This window comes from Giraffa tippelskirchi, chromosome 12 (genome assembly GCF_054371585.1).
Source record: "Giraffa tippelskirchi isolate mGirTip1 chromosome 12, T2T-mGirTip1v1.2.pri, whole genome shotgun sequence".
Lineage (NCBI taxonomy): Eukaryota > Metazoa > Chordata > Mammalia > Artiodactyla > Giraffidae > Giraffa > Giraffa tippelskirchi.
The window spans coordinates 83,185,918-83,204,596 of NC_137286.1; the positions used below are offsets into that span (position 1 = coordinate 83,185,918).

General features: G+C 39.8%; 1 protein-coding gene across 10 annotated transcripts in view; it reads right to left on the bottom strand.

Moving 5' to 3' along the window:
* Window positions 1-18,679, bottom strand: part of MTRF1 (mitochondrial translation release factor 1) — a 60,942-nt gene that overhangs the window by 25,940 nt on the left and 16,323 nt on the right. For 4 of the 10 annotated variants that reach the window (XM_081549915.1, XM_081549910.1, XM_081549916.1 and 1 more), the window contains exons 2-5: window positions 11,147-11,302; window positions 7,850-8,275; window positions 2,616-2,707; window positions 745-826 (exon numbers count right to left, since the gene is read on the bottom strand). In XM_081549915.1, the coding sequence (XP_081406041.1) occupies window positions 745-826; window positions 2,616-2,707; window positions 7,850-8,267 (592 nt within the window). In that variant the 5' untranslated portion in view covers window positions 8,268-8,275; window positions 11,147-11,302. Of the gene's footprint in view, window positions 1-744; window positions 827-2,615; window positions 2,708-7,849; window positions 8,276-11,146; window positions 11,449-12,169; window positions 12,252-12,551; window positions 12,598-18,679 lie in introns of those variants that run through there. The other 6 variants (XM_081549914.1, XM_081549909.1, XM_081549913.1 and 3 more) reach the window with 3 other exon arrangements.

The window sequence follows — 18,679 nt, forward strand, 5'->3', positions numbered from 1 at the left end:
TGCAGCATTATTTACAATAGCCAAGACATGGAAACAACATAAATGTCCACTGACAGATGAATAGATAAAGAAGGTCTGGTATACATATACAATGGAATACTACTCAGCCATAGAAAAGAACAAAGTAATGCCATGTGCGCAGCAATATGGATGGACCTAGAGATTATCTTACAAAGTGGAGTAAGTCAGAAAAGAAAAAAAGACAAATATCAAATGATATTTCTATGTGGAATCTAAAATATGACTTGAACTTATTTATGAAACAGAAACAGACTTACAGATACAGACATCAAATTTATGTTTATGAAAGGGGATGGGGGATGAGGAGGGATAAATGAGGAGTCGGGGATTAGCAGACACAGAATACTATATGCATAATAGATCAACAACAATGCTCTACTGTACAGCACACTAGAATTGAATATATTCAATATCTATAATAAACCAAATAAAAAAATATGAAAAAGAATATATATGTAGGTGTAACCGAATCACTGTATGCTAGAAACTAAGACAGCACTGTAAATCAACTATAATTCAATAAAAAAAAATTTCTGCTTTTTCTAGGAAAAGAAATTCCAGGAAATTTTAGGAAAGTCCTCCTTGAAAGGCCCCTTAGGAGTTGAGAAGTAACTACTTCCAAAGGGAAACACATTTAACAAACTTTTAAAGTTATAGTGTGTCAAATCAAGGTAACATTCAAGTATTTTTTAAGATCATTTACAATAAAATTTTTTTATTGACCTCCAGTTGTTCTTCCAGATGTCACTTCTAAAATAACATCATTTTTGTCATATTTCTCCTTTGGCAGTAGACTCTGGAAAAGCTGAAAAAGGGGGAAAAAATCAGTATTAGTGTGTATAGTTTCCATGGTATGCTGTTATTACTTGAACTTAGATAAAAGATTCCCAAATATTAATAAAATCAGTAATTAATAAAATCATAGATCATCCCAAAAGAGGTCTGGCTTTAATAAGTAGATCTAATTAGGTCTAAGATAAGCAACCAATTTATAAAACAATGAAGTTATTTGTTGGGATAGTTTCTACAATGCTATCAGATTATCTCAATTTTCTAAAATGCAGAAGTTCAGATCAAAGTCCAGTGTTCCATTCAATTTTCTTCAGATTCTGCTTCTAGTAGTCGTGAACAGTAGTGTCTTTCATCTAATGAAAGAAAGCTTTCAAAGTCCTCATTTGGAGAAAATGAGGACTTTTTATATATGATTACATGTTCTCTCCTGCAATAAATGCCAGTGCCAGGCCATGCCCTGTCTTCTCAGCAGAGTTGCTGTTTAAAGAGTAGATTGAGGACTCCCAAGATAAGGCTCAAATATTTTCTCAGTGTAATAAGAAAAAGAGGGACTTTCTGATAAAGAAAGTAACCAATTTCCCTCTTAGGAAGAAAAAGGAAGCAGTTTCATTTTTATTATTACTAAAAGGTCTTTCAAATAAAACTGAAATTAACCATGTATCATGACTCTTCCTACTGATGATTTTTGAGATAGTCTATCTCTGCTAGAAATGATATGGCCTGATGGAGAGAATATTAGACTAGGAGCCAGATGTCTGACTTCTGTTTTTGACTAGCTGTTGACATCAGGGAAAAAAATATTGATACCTCCACCACATCCTCCTCAACCCTTCAAAAAGCCCCTCCAGAGATTATTATCATACTAAGTGAAGTAAGCCAGACAGATAAAGACAAATATCATATACTGTTGCTTATCTCTGGAATCCAAAAAAAAAAAAAAAAAGGATACAAATGAGCTTATTTACAGAAGAGAAATAGATGCACAGACATAGAAAACAAACTTAGGGTCATCAAAGGGAAAAGGGGGAGGGATAAATTAAGAGTTTGGGATTAACATATATATATATACTACTATATATAAAATAAATGAAGACCTACTGTATAGAACAGGGAATTATACTGAAAATTTTGTAATAACCTATAAGGAAAAAGAAGCTGAGAAAGAAGATACATATGTGTGTGTGTGTGTGTGTGTATACATAACAGAATAACTGTACTGTACACCTGAAACTAACACAACATTGTAAACCAACTACACTTCAATTAAAAGAAAAAAGCCCGTCTACTGGATTCCTAGAGTAGGGAAGACTGAAGGTAGGAGGATGGCAAACATGACAAAGGGGAACAAAAGAGGAAGTGCTGTATCTTCATTTTCTTTTATAGACAATCCATCTGCTGAGCTAGAAAGGGCTAACGATTTACATTAACCCATTGTCTCTACCATGGATTCATTCCATAATTAACCTAAGCAGCATGAACCACTCCCTCTTTCTAAGACTTAAAAACCCTGGACTCCTCCCCTTGTTGAAGTCAAATTCACTAGCATGTGTTCGTTCCCTTGCCTGGTAGGCTGATAGATTCAGCTTTGGAATACTTTTGTCTGGAGGTAGGGGGCTTGTTCTTCTTTGCCATCACAATCTCTTCACCTCAATCCCACTAAACCCAGCATTATCAATCATTCTAAGAGAAGACTTAATAAAACTGGTGTTCAGAAAGTACTTTAAGCACCAAAACATAATCTAGCAAGGACAGTATTCCTTTATATTCACTGTATTAGGTTCAGTTTACCTCTTAAAACATACCTCACTGTATAACATGTTGATTTTCTGAGCAATGGTTTGCCTCTCTTCTAATGCAAGTTCTTGTAGCTGTTTTTCATCTTGTTTATTTAGACCTACAAACCATCAAATAATAGTAAAAATGTTTAAATACTCACACAGAAACTCTTAAATAGCTACCCAATCTCAATCTACTAAATTTTATCTTGTGAAAGCAAGGGATTATAAAAAAGAACTATTATAATTGCTAGAGAATATCAATTAAGTATTTGCTAAGTATGTCCAAAAAACTTGTGTGAAAACAAGTATAATCTTGCTCCAAAGAGCTGGTGATATGAATGTCTATAAGTAAATATAAAAATCAGTGATGAGATCTTCCCGACCCAAATAAGCTAAGTTTTAGAGTAAACTGGGGTAACTACTTGTCTAAAGCTGGCAGCCATTGGTTAGCACACTGAGTAATCTAGCATGGCTAGAGCCTCCATTTTTCTATGTCAGAAATAAAATTTTGAACGCTCTTAAAAATGCTCATCCTTAGTAAACATTTTTTTAAAACACCACATGGGTCAAAAACCCACACATCTTGGCGACCTCTGCTTTATGGAAAGAATGGTTCTTTTCACATTTCAAAGCAGAAAATTAAATCCTGGAACTCTAACAAAACAAGCTGCCAATGAGATAGTGGCCAAACAGGGTGAATCCCATAGCCTTTGACCCCACTGCTTCAGATGCCTAGAGACTACATTTGTCAGTGGTGATGGGTGCTAAATGAGGGACATTTTTGATTCTTAATTAAAAAAAAATAGAAATGAAGACTCATAAAAGAGAGAAGACTCTTTAAAATCCTTCTCTAGTCATGGAAGTCGTCGGGGTCTGGTAGAATTCTATGCCACATTCCGTCTTTCAACATTTAACACTGGCTCTAGTTGCTGGGGACCCAAGGATGAACAAAACATGGTCAGGCCTCAGGGGGCTCAGTCTGCTGGCAAAGATGGGCACATTCACCTGGCTACAATAGGTAGTAAAAGTAGTGCCACTGAGGCCTCAATGGTGGGAGAACCCAGACTCGGACCCTTAAGGGAGAATCCTAAATTAGGCGCCGTCGGAACTGAACCTCTTCCTTTTGTGTGTGTGTGTGATCTAAGCTCCCTAAGCAGGGATCAAACCTGCACCGCCTGCACTGGAAGGTGAAGTCTCAACCACGGGAGCCCCAGGGAAGCCCCTGGCCTCAGTCTCTAACTGTAAATGGCCTGTTGCAGAATCGTACTATCACTGCTGGCCTCACTTTGTGCACTAAGCCTCAGACGGTAGCCAGGCTGCCATGACTGCATATGTCGGCTGGGTCAAAAGCATGTTGATTTGCAATCATATAAAATTATTTGTGTGGTCTTTTATTCCTTACTGAACTGTAAAATATAACCTAATTCAATTTCACCAGATGCAATTCAATGTCAACAGATTGAGGAGTCTATTATACCCTGTGACTGGTGCTGCAGGAAATAAAAAGAAGACACGGGCCCTGTACCTGAGGCTCAGGGAAAGGGACTGAAGTTAAGACAATTATATAAGGGATCAGAATACAAAACAGAGAAAGGTAATCATACTTGTTTTACAGAGGGGAGTGAAGCCAAAGTATGATATTCAAGCCATACTTTGTAAGCGGACTGAATTTCAAGAAAATGAAATTGGTGAGTTAAGAACATGAGCAAAGACATGGGATGGTCTGACTATATTGCTGCTGCTGCTGCTGCTAAGTCGCTTCAGTCGTGTCCGACTCTGTGCGACCCCATAGACGGCAGCCCACCAGGCTCCCCCGTCCCTGGGATTCTCCAGGCAAGAATACTGGAGTGGGTTGCCATTTCCTTCTCCAGTGCATGAAAGGGAAAAGTGAAAGTGAAGTCGCTCAGTCGTGTCCGACTCCTAGCGACCCCATGGGTCTGCAGCCTACCAGGCTCCTCCACCCATGGGATTTTCCAGGCAAGAGTACTGGAGTGGGGTGCCATTGCCTTCTCCGCTGACTATATTGAGGAAATGGCAAATTGTCTATTTTGGTCGGAAGATAGAATATGCAAAGGGAATTAACAGACTACACAGAGAGGTGGGGGTCACTCTGCGGGGACTCTTAAATGCCAAGCCAAACAATCTATATTTACAGGCAATGGGATTTACTGAAAATTCACAGCAGGAAAGTAGTATAGTTAAGGTTGTACTTAGGCTGAGAACCCCTCATAACTCAGTTGGTAAAGAATCCGCCTGCAACACAGGATACCCTGGTTTGATTCCTGGGTCGGAAAGATCCTCTGGAGAAGGGATAGGCTACCCAACTCCAGTATTCTTGGACTTCCCTTGTGGCTCAGCTGGTAAAGAATCTGCCTTTAATGTGGGAGACCTGGGTTTGATCCTGGGGTTGGGAAGATCCCCTGGAGAAGGGAAAGGCTACCCACTCCAGGATGCTGGCCTAGAGAATTCCATGGACTGCATAGTCCATGGGGTCACTAAGAGTTGGACATGACTGAGCGATCACTCACTAGGCTGGAAAAGCTTGGAGATGAGACTACAAGTTAGGAATTTATTGTAAACATCTTTGATGAGCTATAAGGAAGATATAAAGTAGTGGAAAGAATAGGAGAAGACTCATGCAAGATATATTACAGAGGTAGACTCTATATTGGACTTCAAATCCTTGGGCAGTGAATAAGAGTAGCAGCTGTGGAGTCTCATTGATTGGGTTCAAATCCCTGCTCCTCTCTGGACCAGCTAAGTGACCTTTGGCATTTTAACCTCTTGGTTTCTTCATCTATAAAGTGGGAATATTAATAAAAATTCCTACCTCATAAGGTCATTGTGAGCATTCAAATGAGATTAATATTTGCAAAATACTTAGCTTAGTGCCTGGCACATAATAAGACTTAGTAAATGTAGCTCTTATCACTATTTTATAAAACAGCAGAATTGTAGTAGAAAATTTAGAAGCAATCTACTAATCGAATCTACTAATATTACGTGATACAAACACAGCTGAAAGAGGCTGTGTCAATTTAAATTGGAAAATTAAATTGTCAATTGTGTCAATTTAATTTAGAAAACATTTAGTAAGCTCCTATTATGTGCAATAGGGTTCAATCCCTGGGTTGGGAAGATCCCCTGGAGAAGGGAATGGCAACCCACTCCAGTATTCTTGCCTGGAAAATCCCATGGACAGAGGAGCCTGGCGGGCTACAGTCCATGGGGTCGCAAAGAGTCAGACACAACTGAGTGACTAACATGCATAATATGTGCAAGCAACTTTCCCAAATAATTACAAATTTGAGAGGAATTATGCAAAAGGGTATTAAAAGAGGTAAGAAGGGCTTCCCTGGTGGTCCAATGGTTGAGAATCCGCCTTGCAGTGCAGGGGTCGTGGGTCAATACCTAGTCTGGGAAGATCCCACATGCTACGGGGCAACTAAGCTTGTGCACAACTACTGAAGCCCGAAAGCTCAAGGGCTTGTGCTCCATGAAAAGAGAAGCCAGCACAGCGAGGAGCCCGCGGACCGCGACCAGAGAGCGGCCCGGAACAGAGAAAGGCTGTGCACAGCACGAGAGACCCAGGGCAGCCAGCAATAAAATAAACTCATAAACATTTAAAAACATCTGCATATTAAAAAAAAAGAGGTAAGGAACTCACAGGACCACTAACAGAAGCCAGAAAAAGGTAAGCGTTTGGACATCCAGGACTTTCAGGTATAACTGTGACTGGCTGCAATACTGCTTAACATCTCTAAGGCTTAATGAGACAGGATGATACACAGAATAAAGCTCATAAACTAAACTAAAAGCTAATAGCAAAGTCTGGGAAGTATTAAATCCCAGGCTAATCCATTATACTTTTTTCTCAACTTCTGTATATTTTGGAAACTGTTTATAAAAGAAAAATGTTAAGACAATAATATTAAGAGATACTAAAATTAAAAATTAACACCTCTCACATGTATATAAAATTAACTCAAATAGATCAATGACCTAAATATAAGAGCTAAAAATATAAAACTCTTGGAATAAAACACAGATCTGAATCTTTGTGACTGTGGGTTTCTTATATATGGCACCAAAACACAAACAAGAGGGGAAAAAAAAAAAGATAAACCTCATCAAAATTAAAAACATTGGTGCTTCAAGGGACAACCCACAGAATGGAAGAAAAATGTTGCAAATAATATATCTGATAAGGAACTTGTATCTGTAACATAAAGAACTCTTACAACTCAGTAATAAAAAAGACAACTCAATTAAAAAATGGGCAAAGGATTTAAACAGTCATTTATCCAAAGGTGACATACAATAGGTAAATTCATCAGAGAAATGAAAGTCAAATCACAGTAAGATACCATTTCACACACTAGGAGGGCTAGAATCACAAAGGTGGATCACAAAGGTTGGAGAGGATGTGGAGAAACCAGAACTCTCATACGTGGGAGATGGAATGCAAAATGGTGCACCACTTAGGAAAACCTGTCTGGCAGTTCCTCAAAAGATTAAATATGGAGTTACCACACAACAATATATGTCCACACAAAAACTCGTACACAAGTATTCATAACAGCATTGTTCATAATAACCAAAAAGTGGAAATAACTCAATAACCAACAACTGATGAACGGATAAATAAAATGTGAGGTATCTATACAATGGGACGTAATTCATCAATAAAAAGAAATGAAGCTAAGAAACATGCTACAATGAAATTGAACCTTAAACATATCTTAAGTGAATGAAGCCAATCACATAAGGTAACATATTGGATGATTCCATTTATATAAAATGCCTGAAATAAGTAACTGGGTAGAGACAGAAAGTAAGGCTGGTAGGGATGGCGGGATTGGGATGAGATGGCTAAAGGGTGCAGGGTTTTCTCTGAGGGTGATGAAACAATACTACATGAGCCCTCTGAGGGGGTAGAAATTGTATTTTTGTGTCCATGGTATGTAGCATCTAGGACTGTGCTCAACAAAGATCTAGTCAATAAATTAAAGCTTCTGAAGAGGTCAGTATTCAGTCTCCCAGACCTTAACAGCATCTTGGCAAGTACCATGAGGACCTCAGTCTCATAGTAGGAGTTGCTCTTTAGAAGCTGTCAGACACCCAGACTACAGTACAGAGTCCTGTCCTTTTCAATTGTGGGACTTATTACTTGTCGGTGTTTTAAGAGCTCGAGTTCAATATAGCTTTAACTTAGAGAATCAATCCTGTACTTGTACACACACACATCTTTTACCTACTTTTACACATTGATTCTAATTCTTCAATGGCTTGTTCAGCCTCCTGAATTTCTTTGTAAATGATTGCAAGCGGGGCCAGCTCAGCATGCCGTCGCGTCAAGGACCTCCGGTCCCCTTCACTAGCAGAGATGTGATGCAAACAATGGTCAAGTGTTTGGTACTCCTTACTCAGGTCCTCCATATATTTTTGTAGTGCCTTATGCTTCCAGAGCATGCTGGTATCTTGATGACAGTATCTCCTGGAGCAATTCTTATTTAACAGACGATGGAGAATGTGATTACTGTTTTGCCTAAAGACCCACAGCCTTGTGTCAAGAGGGATCTGTGTAAGCTGATGAGAATTGTGATGGACGTGACACTGGAGGTGACCGTTAACAGACAGATGTCTAAAAAGCCAAGCAAATAGGTGACGATTCATCTCAGCATCTGAAACAAAATAAGCGCAAGTTGAAAAATATCAACTCCACAGATATAAAAACTGGGAGGAACCTCAAGCAATCTAGCTCAGTTCACTGCCTCAGCCAACTCCAAACACAGTCCCCAAACTCAATAACCCACAAAGGAAAACGATTCTTCAAATCTCTGAATCAAACAAAATAAATGAAGACAGTACTGTTTTCCACCCACTCACCATATATAATTAACTAAGGCAAATGAGTAAGAGTATAATGAATAAATACATCAATGGAATAGGTTGTATAACCTATTTCTTATAACGTATCCAGAATCTAAAATTGAGCGTGTGAATAAGCACAAGTACGAAATAACCATGCAAACTTAGGTGGCTCACATATTAACAGATTCCTAAATTTGAAGGAAATGCTATTTCCTTGTCCAATACTTTAATTTTAGGTACCCAGATGCCCAAGAAGTCAAGTAACTTAATAACGATTAAAAATTCCACCAGTTTCAGGCCGAGTTGAGGTGAATGCAAGTTGCCTGTTCAGAGCTCAGTGTTTTTCACTCCCAACTATGCAATCTCTCTTCAAAGATGCTTCCCTTTTAGCTGAGATTCCAAGGATAAAAACTTTACATATTAATAGTAAAAATGTAGAAATCTGGCTTTAAAAAAAAGACAATGAAGCTAATTATACTAAATGAAAAAAGCAGACTCAAAAACAATATATTATCAATTAGGTTTTCAAAATTTCTACAGTATACGGAATACATGGATTTATGGGGACATAACCCCTCATAATTGAGGAAGATTTTTATTTTGAAAAAAGAAAACCAGATAAAAATACATACCAAAATGTTAATACTATGGTCTCTAGTTGTGAGATTATGGATATTTTTCTTTTTTCCCCACTTTTTAGTGTTTTCTGAATTTCCTATATATACAGCATAGTATTTTTACAATCAAGGAAAAAATTACTTAAAAATTACAAGTTAGGTGAATTTGGCTGTGTCCAATAACTATCTGTTCTCCTTCCCTCTAACAGAGATAACCAAAAGAGCTAACAAATGTACACAATTGTGATTATTGAATAAGAAAGGGAGAAGATAAAGTGTTCTAAGGAAAATACTTTGCCCCTAGAATCCTGAGGTTCGAATTTGAAATAAGGGTCAAAACTGATCAGAATCAACCTTTATTACTTCCAGTGTTCCTACTATGCTAGGTGTATTAATATATTAGTTCAGTTGATCATTGCAGGTCGGCTAACTTGGATATCATTATTTCCTAGGAAATAGAATGGTCTCTAAAATATTCAAAATTTGCAGGGTTCTGCTAACAAAATCGGAGAAGGCAATGGCACCCCACTCCAGTACTCTTGCATGGAAAATCCCATGGACGGAGGGGCCTGGTGGGCTGCAGTCCAGGGGGTCGCTAAGAGTCAGGACACGAATGAGTGACTTCACTTTCACTTTTCCCTTTCATGCATTGGAGAAGGAAATGGCAACCCACTCCAGTGTTCTTGCCTGGAGAATCCCAGGGACGGGGGAGCCTGGTGGGCTGCCGTCTATGGGGTAGCACAGAGTCGGACACGACTGAAGTGACTTAGCAGCAGCTAACAAAATGTAACTTAATCACACTCTAAAGAGAGCACCAATGACCAGTAGCCACAAATGCTAGTCCTCCAGCAGGATTTACTACTTGTCTTCACATTGAGGCAGGCTGGGACCTGGGACCCCCTTGGTGCAGGGCTACCATGCTTGCACCTGGACAAACATCTCCAGTAGCAACAAAACACAAAGAAACTATAAGGGACTTAAAATAACTGCGTGCATGCGCAGTTGGGGCAAATTCTGGACACCTAGATACAAAGAGACCAAAAAGCCGAACTGCCACCTCCCAAGAGCCTGAAGAGCTGGGAGTAAAAGCATGGTACTGAGCATGACCTCTCAAAGGGATGGACAAACCACTCACCCCTCCTTCCGACCCCCGGACACCACCTACCCTCACCCCAGTAAGGAACAAGCTGCCTCTCTCTCCCCAACCCCAGCAAGCGAGCAAGCAAGCAGACTTGTTCTGGCTCCCGCCTGCTGTAGCAGGGGCCTCAGTAAAGCCTTGTTTCAATTTCCTGACTAGTCTCTGAACACTTTCTAGTGATTAAGGAGGCCAAGAACCCTGATGGGTAGCAACATCTAGTCTCCATCACAGAGGGTGTGTCTATTTGAAAAAGGACAGACAAAAAAACAGCAAAAAGATTTTTGCTGAAACACCTCTAGCTAGAGTTCCTTGTTAGGAACAGTTAGTAGCAGGGGAGGACAGAGGATGAGATGGCTGGATGGCATCATCGGCTCAATGGACAGGAGTTTGGGCAAACTCCCAGAGATAGTGAAGGGCAGGGAAGCCTGGTGAAGAGTCGGACACCACTGAGCGGCTGAACAACAAGTAAAATAACCTCTCTAGGTCATGAACTTCAACATTAAGTAAACCCTAAGACCTTCACCCTCTGCTGCTGCTGCTGCTGCTAAGTCGCTTCAGTCGTGGCCGACTCTGTGCGACCCCATAGACGGAAGCCCACCAGGCGCCCCTTCACCCTCTAGGGTTATCTCTACTCGAGAATTGCAAGTCTTCATCATCCCTCATCCCCTAGCCCCCATACACACAAACAGTTAACAGGATTAATCTGAAATTCTAGGAACTCTCAGCCTCGGCAAATCAGAAGCAACACTAAGCCCGACGAGGGTATCACGTGTAAGTTACGCTGTGTTACTCGGTATCAGGAATGATCCCATAGGGAGGCACCATGGGGAAAAAAAAGCTAGAGAAAGAAACTAGACTTTAAGATCAGAAAAGAGAAATGAACTGTGAGTACTTAAAAAAAATTTAAGGACACTAGGTCTCCTTACTGAAGTCGGAACCTTCTGTGATCCACTACATTTCAGTCCAGCGGTCACCGGATCCCTTTCACCTCCGGGTTCACCCGGTCTGGGTTAGAGCCCGACCCGCCTCCTCGGGCGCCTCCACTGCTCTGCGGAAGAGTGCTTGAGTGTGCGCGACATAAGCTAACAGAGGAAACAAGAGAGAAAACGATACAGCAGGGAAGCTTCCCCCGAGACGGCCGTGGGCTTGCTCATCTGGAGTCGGAACCTAAGGTGTGCGGGCAGCGGGGGCCCGCGTGTTGAATGAACCACGACTCCCGGGAGCGCCCGCCCGGGAGTCCTGGGAGTTGTAGTTTACCTCGGACGGGCGCTCCGCCCCCAACCCCCTAGGCCGAACCTGCAGCTTCGGTTTTCACAGCTTCAGGCAAGCTCGGAAGGGAGGTTCTCCACAGTTCTGATTAAGAGCTCGAGATATACAAAAATTTCCTTACATGTGGAGCCACTAGAGCAGAGATTCCTGTTTTTTTTTTTAAGTGAGGATTTGAAAGTTTACAGGATTCTGAACGTTAATAGCTGTACTTTTCAGCTTTCCTTGCCTGAGAAAATACCTAATGGCTAGTTGAGACTATGAATGTGTATCTTTAAAAAAATCATAGCAGTGCTCAGATAGCGAGCTGTGTTCCACTCTTTGTGAGCCCAACGGACTATAGGCCTCCAGACTCCCATGTCCATGGGATTCTCCAGGCAACAATACTGGAGTGGGTTGCCATTTCCTTCTGCAGGAGGTCTTCCCTACCCTGGTTGAGCCCTGGTCTCCCACACTGCAGGCAGATTCTTTACCACTAGCAATACCTGGGAAGCCCTGAAAGTCACAAGGAGGATCCAACATATGGGAGACCATATATAGCCACAAGTTAGTGACTTTGTCTGTTGTATATGCAAAAACATAATTTGGGGGCTCAATTTAGGTCTGTAAACCATCAATTAAGTAAAACATTAAAAAACCTAAATAATGAACAATTCCAGCAAAATGCAAATATATTGCTTTACTTTAAATATTCAAGTAGGATACTTATTTACGTTGCGGATCACATTTACAAGTCATTTGACCTCTGTGCCTCAGTATTTCTTCCTGAAAAGCAGAGGCAACAAGAATTCCATATTACTGACTTCACAGGATATTTTCTTAGGTTATGAACATAAATATAAAAAGGGGAATTAGGCATAAATATAAATATCTAACATTTATTGCCTATTTCAAGGTATCCACTTCTGCCAACTACATATTGGATACTATTCTAAATGGCTTAAGCTTTTTAATTAACTTAATCCTTACAACAACCCTAAAATAACCCATTTTGCAGAAGAGAAAACTATGGCACAGAGAATTTTAGTAACTTGTCCAAGGAAAAGAACTAGTGATAGAGCTTACCTGTCTTGATAATCTATGGCTCTTAAGCTCTGATACTAGCTCCCTCCTCCAGAAGAAAAAGAAAGGAAAGCATTCCGTCATTCATTCAGTAAATATGGAGCACTAGTTATGTGCTTCTCACTGTTCTAGGCATGAGAATTTAGCAATGAATAGAAAAGACAAAAATCTTTGACCTCACAAATTCCAGAAACTGAAGCTGAAAGTCACTCAGTGGTGTCTGACTCTTTGCGATCCCGTGGACTTCTCCAGGCAAGAACACTGGAGTGGCTAGCTGGTCCCTTCTCCAGGGGATCTTCCCAACCCAGGGATTGAACCCAGGTCTCCTGCACTGCAGGCAGATTCTTTACCAGCTGAGCCACCAAGGAAGCCCCACAAATTCCAGAGGAACCACATAAATCATTATCCTAAGTTATTCAACAAAATCTTTTGACTTTATATATATATATATATATAAATATATATAAAAAATATATATATAAATATATATAATAAATATATATATAAATATATATATAATATATATAACTTTAGTAGTACATTTAAGGCTTTTTTTCTTAAAAAATAAACCTTAGTGCTATGGACTGAATTGTATCCCTTCCAAATTCAATATATTAAAGCTAACACTGCTGACAAAGGTCTGTATCGTCAAAGCTATGGTTTCTCCAGCAGTCATGTACAGATGTGAGAGTTGGACCATAAAGAAGGCTGAGCATCAAAGAATTTATGCTTTTGAACTGTGGTGTTGGAGAAGACTCTTGAGAGTCCCTTGGACAGAAAGGAGATTAAACCAGTCAATCCTGAAGGAAATCAATCCTGAATATTCACTGGAAGGACTGATGCTGAAGCTGAAGCTCCAGTACTTTGGCTACCTGATGCAGTGAGCCACCTCACTGGAAAAGACCCTGATGCTGGGAAAGATTGAGAGCAGGAGGAGAAGGGGACAACAGAGGATGAGATGGTTGGATGGCATCACTGACTCGATGGGCATGAGTTTGAGCAAACTCTGGGAGATGGTGAAGGACAGGGAAGCCTGGTATGCACATTTCATGGGGTTACAAAGGGTTGGACACGACTTAGTGACTAAACAACAACAACAATGCAAATATATAACTTAAGTAGTACATATAAAGCTTTCTTTTTAAAAAATAAGCCTTGGTGCTATGGACTGAATTGTATCTCTCCCAAACTGAATATAATGAAGCTAACTCCCAATATGACTGTATTGGAGATAGGGCCTTTAAGGTGATTAAGTGAAATGAGATCATATAAGTGGAACCCTAATCTGATAGGATTAGTGCCCTTACAAGAAGACACCAGAGAGTCTGCATAGTCTCTCTCGGTTCCCTTCTCTTTCACAAAGAGTGCAAAGAGGTCATGTGAGCATACAGAAAGATAATACCACGCCAGGAGAAGAGGCCTCAGAACAAAACCTACCTTGCCAGCACCCTGATCTTGGACTTGCCAGCCTCCAAAACTGATGGACAGGGAGGCCTGGCATGCCTGTGGTTCATGGGGTCGCAAAGAGTCGGACACGACCGAGCAACTGAACTGAACTAACTGAAAACTATAAGATATTTAATATGTAACAATTTATTGTGAGGTATATAAAACTTTATATACTTTATGAATGTTATTTACCGATTTAAAAACTCACTAAAGACAATAAATACTGTTTCCTACTCCCTATTTTTTAAAGAAAGTAATGTGGCTATAATTGTATTTATTAGTATGCAAAGATGTCCACAATATATTTAGTAAAAGAGGATGTTTAAAAAACCTATCAAACTATTCTATTTAAAAAATATATATCATGTATATATATTTAAAAGTCTGGTGGAGGGGATTCCCTGGTGGCCCCGTGGTTAGGACTTAATGCTTTCACTGCTGTGCCCCAGATTCAATCCCTGGTCAGGAAACTAAGATCCTGCAAGTCATGCAGAGAGGCCAAAAAAAAAAGTCAGTGGAATTATAGATAAACTCTACTTTCCTTTTTATAATATTACAAATTTTCAGAAACTTTGTGATGGGTATTGTAAGCAAGAAAGCTATAAAATTTTTTTAAAAAAAGACATTCTTTCATGTTTGATTGAAAAGCCTTAATGGAAGTTATTGTCGAATCATTCTATGAAGTTAAACAACTTCTATTTCCAAATATTCTGATATATTACAGAAAAAAAGTTTCCAGAAATAGTAATAACAGAGGTTTATTCAGTGAGGTGGAGAAGGCAATGGCACCCCACTCCAGTACTCTTGCCTGGAAAATCCCATGGGTGGAGGAGCCTGGTGGGCTGCCGTCTATGGGGTCGCACAGAGTCAGACACGACTGAAGCGACTTAGCAGTAGCAGTATTCAGTGAGGGAAAAAAATAGCATTTTGATTAAATTAGGAAAGCATATGTCTCACAAGCAAGTCAACTAGGAACAGTTTTCTTGTTGAATGAATTTGTAATGAGCAATGCAATTTGGTATCTCTTTGTCAGAAATGAAATGACCTGCTCCCCCCCGCCCCTACCCCGTCTTGGAGCATGCTAAGACACCAAAATTCGTGGGGCCATTTTTCAGCTCCATTTAGAGCAAAATCTGTCCCAAGCGCAAAGGAGTAGGGAATGGAGATGTTCACTTGGCTTCCTCTCAGAGACTTCTGGATTGTTTTAAAGGTTCTGAGGATACTCTTGTGCCTACAGTACTATCAGGAGGTTTTTGTTTGTTTAAGATTTATTGACTTATTTACTTTTGGCTCTGCTGGGTTTTCGTTGCTGCCTGTGGGCTTCCTCTACTTGCAGTGCATGGGTTTCTCATTGTGGCGGCTTCTCTTGTTGCTGAGCACGGACTCTAGGGACTTGGGCTTCTGTAGCTGTGGGACACAGGCTTCATTGCTCCGTGGCATGTGGAATTTTCCCGGACCAGGAATTGACCCCACGCCCCAGCGTCCCCTGCACTGGCATGCAGATTCTTAACCACATGGGAAGCGAAGAGGAAGTTGATTTGTGCCCTCCTGCAGAGATTTCACATCAATAAAGTGTCTACTTAGGGCTTTCCAAGAGATAAGCAGAGCAGCAGACTCTCCTTAGCCCTGGATGTTCCTTGGGGAGCTCGACAAGGGTAGGTGTAGAGACTGCTTCAGGCTAAGCTGAAACCTTTGGTCCTATGTGGGAAATTTTCAAAGGCACTGGAAGAACGTTAAATCCCAGCACACAAGCTATAATACATGATACTTTTCTGGTTCCCTGGAGTTTGGCCTCTTGATCACATCTTGAGACATTTCACGGTGGGAAGATCAACAATGGCCTGGGATTTTAATCAGATATATTTCTACTAGAGAAAAAGTAAAAGAAGTTATTTAGCAATTTAATACAAAACTCAATGTCTCAATAAGATGGTAAAGTAGAAAAACAAATATTATTCTTTTTGTATTCTCATAAACAATCTTTCCTGAGAGAAGTGGATTATGAAGAATGAAAAGCCAGCATTTCTTATTTTCATACATTCATTCAAGTTCTCTAATTTTTCGGAGCTTGAAAAAAATAAAGCTAACAAACACGCCACCTGCTGGCGTTACCTGAGACTAGATCACAAATAATGATCACAGTCAAGAGGTATTTAAGAGGTCTTGAAATGTCAACTTATACTGTATTCCTTTTACTCATCAAAAAAAAAAAAGGGTAGATCCTGGAAACTCATCTTTTATCCCATAAACTGGTATTATCCTAGGATGAGGTCGGCTTTATTAACAAGCTCATTTAGTGTTGTCTCCTACAACTTCTTGAAATTTCATTTCTTCTCTTTTTCAACCTAAGTTTCAGGCCAAGTATTTTTCTTTTATTTATTTATTTATTTTTACTTTACAATATTGTATTGGTTTTGCCATACATTGACATGAATCTGCCATGGGTGTATATGTGTTCCCCATCCTGAACCCCCCTCCCACCTCCCTCCCCATCCCATCCCTCTGGGTAATCCCGGTGCACCAGCCCTGAGCACCCTGTATTATGCATCGAACCTGGACTGGCGATTCGTTTCACATATGATAATATACATGTTTCAATGCCATTCTCCCAAATCATCCCACCCTCGCCCTCTCCCACAGAGTCCAAAATACTGTTCTATGCATCTGTGTCTCTTTTGATGTCTTGCATACAGGGTTATCATTACCATCTTTCTAAATTCCATATATATACGTTGGTATACTATATTGGTGTTTTTCTTTCTGGCGTACTTCACTCTGTATAATGGGCTCCAGTTTCATCCACCTCATTAGAACTGATTCAAATGTATTCTTTTTAATGGCTGAGTAATATTCCATTGTGTATATGTACCACAGCTTCCTTATCCATTCGTCTGCTGATGGACATCTAGGTTGCTTCCATGTTCTGGCTATTATAAACAGTGCTGCGATGAACATTGGGGTACATGTGTCTCTTTCAATTCTGGTTTCCTTGGTGTGTATGTCCAGCAGTGGGATTGCTGGGTCATATGGCAGTTCTATTTCCAGTTTTTTAAGGAATCTCCACACTGTTCTCCATAGCGGCTGTACTAGTTTGCATTCCCACCAACAGTGTAAGAGAGTTCCCTTTTCTCCACACCCTCTCCAGCATTTATTGCTTGTAGACTTTTGGATAGCAGCCATTCTGACAGGCGTGAAATGGTACCTCATTGTGGTTCTGATTTGCATTTCTCTAATAATGAGTGATGTTGAGCATCTTTTCATGTGTTTGTTAGCCATCTGTATGTCTTCTTTGGAGAAATGTCTGTTTAGTTCTTTGGCCCATTTTTTGATTGGGTCGTTTATTTTTCTGGAATTGAGCTGCAGGAGTTGCTTGTATATTTTTGAGATTGTTTGTCTGTTGCTTCATTTGCTATTATTTTCTCCCATTCTGAAGACTGTCTTTTCATCTTGCTTATAGTTTCCTTTGTTGTGCAGAAGCTTTTAATTTTAATTAGGTCCCATTTGTTTATTTTTGCTTTTATTTCCAATATTCTGGGAGGTGGGTCATAGAGGATCCTGCTGTGATTTATGTTGGAGGGTGTTTTGCCTATGTTTTCCTCTAAGAGGAAAACCATAGTTTCTGGTCTTACGTTTAGATCTTTAATCCATTTTGAGTTTATTTTTATGTATGGTGTTAGAAAGTGTTCTAGTTTCATTCTTCTGCAAGTGGTTGACCAGTTTTCCCAGCGCCACTTGTTAAAGAGATTGTCTTTTCTCCATTGTATATTCTTGCCTCCTTTGTTGAAGATAAGGTGTCCATAGGTGTGTGGATTTATCTCTGGGCTTTCTATTTTGTTCCATTGATCTATATTTCTGTCTTTGTGCCAGTACCATACTGTCTTGATGACTGTGGCTTTGCAGTAGAGCCTGAAGTCAGGCAGGGTGATTCCTCCAGTTCCATTCTTCTTTCTCAGGATTGCTTTGGCTATTCGAGGTTTTTTTGTATTTCCATACGAATTGTGAAATTATTTGTTCTAGTTCTGTGAAAAATACCATTGGTAGCTTGATAGGGATTGCATTGAATCTACAGATTGCCTTGGGTAGTATACTCATTTTCACTATATTGATTCTTCCGATCCATGAACACAGTGTATTTCTCCATCTATTTGTGTCCTCTCTGATTTCTTTCACCAGTGTTTTATAGTCTTCTATATATAGGTCTTTTGTTTCTTTAGGTAGATATATTCCTAAGTATTTTATTCTTTTCGTTGCAATGGTGAATGGAATTGTTTCCTTAATTCTCTTTCTGTTTCCTCATTGTTAGTGTATAGAAATGCAAGGGATTTTTGTGTGTTGATTTTATATCCTGCAACTTTACTATATTCACTGATTAGCTCTAGTAATTTTCTGGTGGAGTCTTTGGGGTTTTCTATGTAGACGATCATGTCATCTGCAAACAGCGAGAGGTTTACTTCTTCTTTTCCAATCTGGATTCCTTTTATTTCTTTTTCTGCTCTGTTTGCTGTGGCTAAAACTTCCAAAACTATGTTGAATAGTAGTGGTGAGAGTGGGCACCCTTGTCTTGTTCCTGACTTTAGAGGAAATGCTTTCAATTTTTCACCATTGAGGATGTTTGCTGTGGGTTTGTCATATACAGCTTTTATTATGTTGAGGTATGTTCCTTCTAGTCCTGCTTTCTGGAG